Source organism: Anastrepha obliqua, chromosome 1 (assembly GCF_027943255.1).
Source record: "Anastrepha obliqua isolate idAnaObli1 chromosome 1, idAnaObli1_1.0, whole genome shotgun sequence".
NCBI classification, from domain to species: domain Eukaryota; kingdom Metazoa; phylum Arthropoda; class Insecta; order Diptera; family Tephritidae; genus Anastrepha; species Anastrepha obliqua.
In genome coordinates this window covers 68,402,676-68,410,622 of record NC_072892.1, presented here as the reverse complement: position 1 = coordinate 68,410,622, position 7,947 = coordinate 68,402,676, and the positions used below count along the sequence as shown (strand labels likewise).

The 7,947-nt window shown below is 37.7% G+C and overlaps 1 protein-coding gene across 2 annotated transcripts; it reads left to right on the top strand.

Moving 5' to 3' along the window:
* Nucleotides 1-5,634: 5,634 nt before the first annotated feature.
* On the top strand, nucleotides 5,635-7,356 carry LOC129253535 (ichor). 2 transcript variants are annotated; one of them, XM_054891958.1, is made up of 2 exons: nucleotides 5,635-6,040; nucleotides 6,098-7,356. In XM_054891958.1, the coding sequence occupies exons 1-2, from the start codon at nucleotides 5,635-5,637 to the stop codon at nucleotides 7,354-7,356; spliced, it is 1,665 nt and encodes a 554-aa protein (XP_054747933.1). The 2 variants fall into 2 exon arrangements, with proteins under 2 accessions (XP_054747933.1, XP_054747932.1); XM_054891957.1 differs by having other exon boundaries at nucleotides 5,635-7,356.
* Nucleotides 7,357-7,947: the final 591 nt, after the last annotated feature.

The following is a 7,947-nucleotide window of genomic DNA, read 5'->3' as shown; positions in this document are numbered from 1 at the left end:
CATGCCCATAAATTATTACAAATTCTTTAGCAACACCTGAAGCTCAAACCGCAACTAATTTCCAAAACAAAAAAAATATATATATATATAAATAAACGTTCCCAGCTTCTTTTCCAGTATCATTCATTAAATATATAATATTTTAGCTAAGCCCTTTGCAAGGCGCAAGTCCGCATTGATATTCGTTTGCAACTGCTGCTGAGCGCTTCAAATTTACTATAGTTCCCGTTATTTCGGCGTTTTTCTTTTGCCTTTCCTCACGCCATCGCTGTCGGTGTCATTAATACTTTTTGTTGCTTATTTTACAACTAGAAAACTTGTTACCAAAATTAAAGCTTAGCCATACACTATACTTGAGCACATATGTGTATATGTGTGTGTATAAAATAAAAATAAGTCTCTTGCCTTTTGCTTAGCTGTTAATTCTTTTGATCTCAAACTAAGCTGCTGTTGTTGTTTTAATTTCGATTATTTAAAAATTATAATTTTAGATGTTCCTACTTAAGCAACTTCTTGCTTTCATTAATAGGTGCACCGGTTGCTGTGTGTGTATTTGTGCTGTACTTAACTTATCTGACATACATATGTATAGATTTACATATATGGTATACCTCTACGAAAATATAATCTCAAATACCTATGCATCTGCATATGTGTGTGTGCGCATTTCAAGAAACTTTTCTGTCATTTGTATGCTAATTCTAGAGATTATGAATGTTTTGACCCAAATACCGCCTGAAAATTATTGGACTTGGTTTTCGTCGCAGTTGCCACTGCTGTAGCTTTTGAAGCTGTCCTCCATAAACAGGCACTGAAATATTTATATGCTGGTACGAACACACACATCTACATACATACATAAGTATTTACATCATGTCTGCATAGGTTTGAATTTATCTGGGTTTCAATTTTTTTTATGCATGACTTTTTTCATAAATTTAACATTTTTTATTCAGGTCCAAAGAAGAGGGGAACCAGCTGGAATTAAAAGTTAAATAGAACTAAATCATTGACATTAAATAGAAATAAATTAACTTCTGTTTAAGAGTTATTGTATAAATATCGATAATGTGGAAGTTTGTCAGAAATTAGTTGCTGATCAATTCTTCTTCTTCTTGATTAACGCGATAACCGTGCAGGCAAATTTGGACGAGTTAAACAAAACGCACAAGTCGTTTCCTCTTCTTGCTAACTGGCGCAGGGGACGCAGCAAGTGAAGCCAGTTCCTTCTTCACCTGATTTTTCTACTGCGAAGGAGACCTTTCTCTTCCTCTACTACCATCTGCATGTACCTCATTGAATGCTTTCATAGCCGGGGCGTTGGTCCTTATTCGGACGAAGTTGCTGGAAATTTATTCGCTTCACTATATCAATGTCACCGTATAGCTCATATAACTCTCCGCGGCCCACCTCAACGGGTGTGGTCATCGCCCAAGGATGATAGACTACCAGGTTTAGCCTTCAGCTATAAAGAAAACCGAAATTGAGCGAGTAACTTCGACTGGCACACAGAGATAATGTTAATTTTTTCCTATATCACCTATACATTCTCAGTTGTTTCGTAAATAAACCGCCGGTTAGGCTAGCCAATCTGATTCTTTCAAATTAATTTAAAGCCAATTCGCGGTCTGATATTATGCAATAGCATAAGACAGGCATTCTGTGAGACTTATAAAGTGTTATTTTTGTTCATCGAGAAAAGAGTTTACTACTCATTTGCCTACACAAACCAAAGTAGCATGCGTTAGCAAAAGAGACTCTTCGTTAGATTCCTCAACTGGCATTATTATCGGTGTTAGTGCTGGTTCAAAATTATAACTGCGAACTGGGTGCTTATAGGCAACGGTGCCAGCTGTTAGTGCTTTTCAATTTAAATATGCATGAAACGAATTTTTCAAAACATTCAAAGTTTTTTCAAATTGAATACCCTCATTCGAGTTATTCACTGTTTACAATGCATGAAATTTTCCACCCTTGCAGTTCGTAACATGTAACATTCTACAAGGTAGCGTAAAATTAAAAAAAAACTAATAAGAACATTTATAATATTTGCAGACTTTGCCGTTTACATCACTCAAAATATATTTTTTTTTTATGTTATCCATAAAAAAAATTGTATAATTAACTTTGTGCCACCTTGTAGTTTTTGTAGTTTTTAACTTTCACAGCTCTTGTCAGACCACTAGTGCCATAATATTAAAATATCACAACTGATATGAATTCTTTTAATTTATAAATAGTGCAACATGCGTACCTTGGACAGTTAAAAAGAGGCCTATCGTCCGAAGAAAGCTATCTTCACTTTTTTAGCGGTTGTGATACAGAATGATTCGCTCCTTTCAACAAAATGGACTTGTGGCTTAATTAATTTTTTTTCATGCGCATTCCAAAGTAGCTCAGAATTGACTTGAGAATATGATAATGAAATCAGTGTAACTGAAAAGTATCGAATTCTGCTGAAATTTGCTACTCCGGCGTTATCGAGATCACTGATTACGAAAAAAATATTATTTTCTTTATCTACTCTAAGAAACTGCTTTTCAGTGATTTTTTTCTTCGTTGATTACGGTTTAGATAACCACGCATAATGTGAGCCTAGCCATGGTGTCATATCTCTCTTGGTACCTATTGTACTCCATTATAGTCTGTGAACTTGGCTCACTCTTGGCTTAAGTCTCACAGGTTATATGGGAAATGATCTATATGGCTGGGAAGGTAATCTGCCTCATATTACAGGGCAAATCTTTAAAGCACTTAAGTGTGTCATTCACCAAGTCTACGTAGTTATAAATATTCCCTTATTCAAAGCTTATTTTGAGTAATTTCCACCACAAAGAAATGTAACTCAATATTTGCATTGCCCTTAATATTTAATATTTAATTATTTAATTTAATAATCTACTGTATAAATTACCTTACAGACTAGACACAGATGTAAAGAAAAGCAAGCCAAACTTAGCAACTATAATATATTATTAGCAATCAATATACCTATTTAAATACAATATTAAGTAACAAAATTAGATCTAGATACATAAAAATCAAGCAGACTGGTATTACTCGCAAATGTAGCCTTAAAGTTCCCCCTAAAAAGTGTGTAAAATGCAAAGACTTTTTTGGGGAATATTACAGCTTATCCGCTCAAGTAGATCTGGGCAGTCGACGATGACATTTACAACATTGTAAATAAACCCAAGTGAAAAGACTGCCCATCCCTTTAGTAGAGATTCTAGATTGATTAGCTTTAGCTGAGAATTATAGGATGGAGCAGGCGACTCAAATCGTAGGGATCGAAGTGTCCAGCAAATGTTTAGCAAGCAACAACAGCTTTATTAAACTAAAGATTTTTGGTTTGGTTTTTTCCCGCGAAAAATAAAGCTTTTTATAATATTTTCTTTGTAACTCCCTAAAGTATCTCTATTGGCTAATTTCTGGCCCAATTTTGTGACTCAGTCCATTGGCTCACTTTATAATCACTTGGTGTGTCTAACACAATGTCAACCATTTTCATTTCACATACGATGCTCTCCATTTCAATTCAACCGGGCTATTCGGGTCATGTTCTTCGATTTCGATGAAACTTAAATATGTTACTCTCTGGTCAAAATAATGAGACCCGTATTTTTTTGTTCGCCCGAAAAAAAATTTTTTCAAGAGTTATCGGCAATTTTGTTGTTCGGCTCAAACTCGATTTTTTTTAATTGTATAAGAAAATTTTTTTTTTGTAAACGCCCATAACTTAGTCAAATATGAACCGATTTTAATAATTTTGGGTTCAAAATGATCGTAATTACTTACACGAGCGACTTCATGTAGAAACAATTGCAAAAAAGTAGTTGAAAATTTTTTATTTAGCAAAAAAGAAAAAAATTGAAATTTTTTCGAAATTCAATATTTCAAAAAGTGTATTTTTTTTTTTTATAACTTTTTCCAAATCAAGAGGACACCTCAAACTTCAATTAAGCTGAAGGCCCAGTAGCTAAAATGAGTTGTTATTGAGTAATGAATTTTTGAGTAAAAAACCTGTTTTGCACTTTTTGTTTTTTGCAAAATAAAAAATTTTCAACTACTTTTTTGCAATTGTTTCTACATGAAATCGCTCGTGTAAGTAATGACAATCATCATATACATAAGAGGTGTTAGTCCCACCATCCAGATCCAACAATTTTGCTTGTTGACAAAGCCACCGAGGTGGAAATGGGCCTCATCACTCAAGATGATTTTTCGATGAAATACCGGATCATGTTCATGCATTTCAACAACCCAATCGGCAAGGCACGACGTTGTTCTTGTGTTAACTGGACTTTATAAGTCTTAAGATCAAATCTTTATCCAAAATACGATGTAATGACATTTGTGGAATGCTTAATTCCAAAGAACGACGAGGAACGACGTGCACGGGTTTTATTCTTTCCATCACTAACTTGTCCCTACAACTCGAATTTTTTCACCAATTTCTGTATTGCCGTCCGACAAGGTGCTTCACGATGACCCAAAAATGTTGGCGTTTTACAAACCGGCTATGGCAAATTTTCACCATTTTTATAGTGAATTTTAAATAATTTTAATGCATCTTTTAAGCGTATATCGTTCCATTTTTATGAATGGCGTAGTTTCTACTTGTCAAATATAAAAAAATGACAGCTTCAAAAGTGACATCTACCGAAATAGCGGGCTATTCAAAATTACACCTGTTATTCGAAAACCCTTTAGTTTCCAAGGTCTATTATGAGATTGCGAGGATGGAGAATTTTTGATGCTTTCTTTATTATTTATTGTAAAAAATTTTTGTTTTTTGTTTAAATATTTAAAAAACAATTTGTTTTTTTTATAAATTTTTATTTTCGTTTTAACTTATTACTCTATTGGTAACCTTTAAATCAGTTAATTCAAATTCTGATTGACCTTTAGAATCGGAAACAGAATTGTCCTCAGAGTCAGAACTAAGACCTCAAACTAGCCAAAAACATAAGCCCTATATGAAGTTTAATTAAAACAGATGCTTATTCTTTAAGTCGTTCACCATTTGAATTTTTGAATTTTCATTAACTTCAGATTCGTGATTGGAGCCCTTAAAACTTCTGTTATTTGAAATTTCATTAAATTTGACTACTGGCCTGATACTTTCGCCACTTTTGAGGTTTGAGGAGAAGAAATTTTGTTTAAACTGAACAACGTTGTTGTAGGGAAATTCGGATAAGGGCTTTAAGTAAGGATCATAGAATTTCATTTTCAATGTCAAAAAAGACAAAAGCCTTGCTATCGAATCGATAAATCAATGAATGCAAATATCAAACAACATTATAATTTATTTCTGGCTAATAAACACATCCTAAAGTAAAATATATAAGTATACACATTTGGTTCTGTTTAAGTATTGTAATTCTTATTCACAATTCCACAATAACATTGTGAAACGTAAATTATTTAATGATTGCGTTTTCTTGTCTATTTGCAGTTAGCCGTAAATATCTCATCTTCAGCAAAGGAGATTTATACTCCATTCAAGCCTTCTACCACACCAAATTTACCCAGTTTTGGTTTTAATTTCCATCCTGAAGAAAATTGTATTTAAGTTTATATCTTGTGTACACAAGAACCAGAAAAATTCAGTCGTATGTGCCGTGGAATACAATGAAGTTTTGCAGCATGAACGGCCCAAGTGAATCTGAAGTTGAAAGCCTACTTATGAGTCCATGCTGGGGTCCCACACAAAACGGTAGCCAGGATCAATATCTGCTTGATGGCCATAAATTGCTGCTCGATCATGACCTTGATTCGCTGCCTAGCGATTCGGAACAGAAAAACTCCTTAGATGTACTCGATAACCTATTATTGAATTCGTCCTCATTGAATGCGCTTTCTGATCTGAAACCACTACCACCGTTCACCGGCTATACGGGACATTTGTCCATCAATGGCATCTCCGGACATCATTACCATGCAATTGCACAGAGGCTACCCGATGAGAGCAACAATAATTACATACAAAGCGCCTACCAGACGAATCATGCGACGACGACGGGAAACGCCTCCACAAGTATACAGTTGGCGGCGGCGACGTCGGGTACGTCACCGCTACCGGGCAATGGCGGAGGCGGTGGAGCCAACAGTCATGGGTCTTCAGCCGATCACAATATCGTTTCCTCGTCAACTTGCCTGCCTGAGAGCGTGTTAAGTCCGGATACGGACGCCTGCCTGAGCGACGTGAAACTGTTTGCGGATAGTCAATTAGATAATAAGTTGTACTCGATGGCCGACAGCTGTGTTATGTCGGCAAGTGGTACGGGTGGGATTGGTGGAGGTGGTGTTGGTGGCGGCGGTGGCAATAATGGAAATGGCATGGTGGGCGGAGGTGATCATGGACCAGATTCATTGCACAGTGGCGTACGCATTTACACCGACGCCAAAGATCTATCTGAGTACGTGGATATGAACTCGATTGACGATATTGCGGCCATAATTGGCTCTGCGATAGCCGACACAACAGTGCCCAATCAACTAGATAAGGATGACGGAAATGATACGCGAGATTCCTGGATGGATCTCGATGCGTGGATAGATGGAAATTGTATACAACAGGATGGTAAACTACTTGTGTCGCAACAGGATGCGCTTAGCGAATTCATCTTGCCACATTCTCCCGTGCATCCAAGCAGCTCAACGCTACAGAGCTTGTTGACGCACGGCTATATGCCATTACTGCATAATCGACTGCAAAATGGTCCGCCACAGCAGCAACAAACACAAGCCAATACATCGGCGTTGAAGAGTGAAGCGCCCAGTTCTACCTCATACTGCAACGAGCTGCCGACAGCGACGTCCACCTCGAGTCCACCTGGTTCTGTGGTATCGACCACGGACAATCTGATGATCAACCCACGTTATCTCACCAATCCACAACAGTACCAAGTCTCCATGTCATCGATGAAGTCAGACGGTCTCTGTAGTCCTGACATGCTAGGTAATTATCCACATACGACAACAATCACACCCACCGGTACGCCGAAGACGAAACGTCCACGCACTCAAAAGAAATCCAGTCAACAGCAGCAGGCGCAAGCGAACGCACAGTCTAGTAGTAGCGGACTCGGGCCGCAACAACTCAACGCAATTTCACCATCCTCCGTTAGCTTCAGCTCCAATGACCTCTCCGGACTGTTAGGCAAAGAGAAGCCCGTACATCGGTGTAGTATCTGCAATCGAGGTTTTCTCAACAAAAGCAACATCAAAGTACACCTGCGAACGCATACAGGCGAGAAACCATTCCGTTGTGATGTCTGCGCCAAAGCGTTTCGACAGAAGGCGCACTTGCTCAAACATCAACAGATACATAAGAGAATTGGGCGTGACTGACACGATGCGCGCGAGGATCACGAACAACACAATAATGTCGTCGTGATGCACGCCCATATGCGAGCGTTCAAGCCCAAATCTACAAAATCGTTGCGACTGAGAGTGGCCTGAGTGTGTGAGTGTGCGCCCAATTGCGTAAAAAACGAGTTTATGAATAATCTAATATATTCACGTGCTCGTAAGCGAGAAAGAAAAGGGGTAGCTGTAGCGTGGCTTTACCAAAAAGTAGCCTTGCTGGAGCTGCACCCTCAACCACCACACATCAACACTCCCAGAGGCAGCGTAGTGTTCATTGAAGGCGATGGAATGGTAACACTACTAGAGAGCGAAAGAGGCTGCTGAGGAGGCTACAAGTTAACTCGCAGTCACTCAACTCGTGTGAATGTTTCCTACTTCAATGGCCTTCAATGAGCGAGTGCGTGTAACGAATTCCTTAATGTGAGGCATTCAACAGAATGAGGTGAGTATTTTCTGTATATTGATTCGACTACATTTGACAAACACTTAATATTCCATGAGATGAGAGTATAATCTTTTGTAGTTTAGTTGGTAACGAAAATACTTATTGCTTTTCATATATTAAGTTACTAT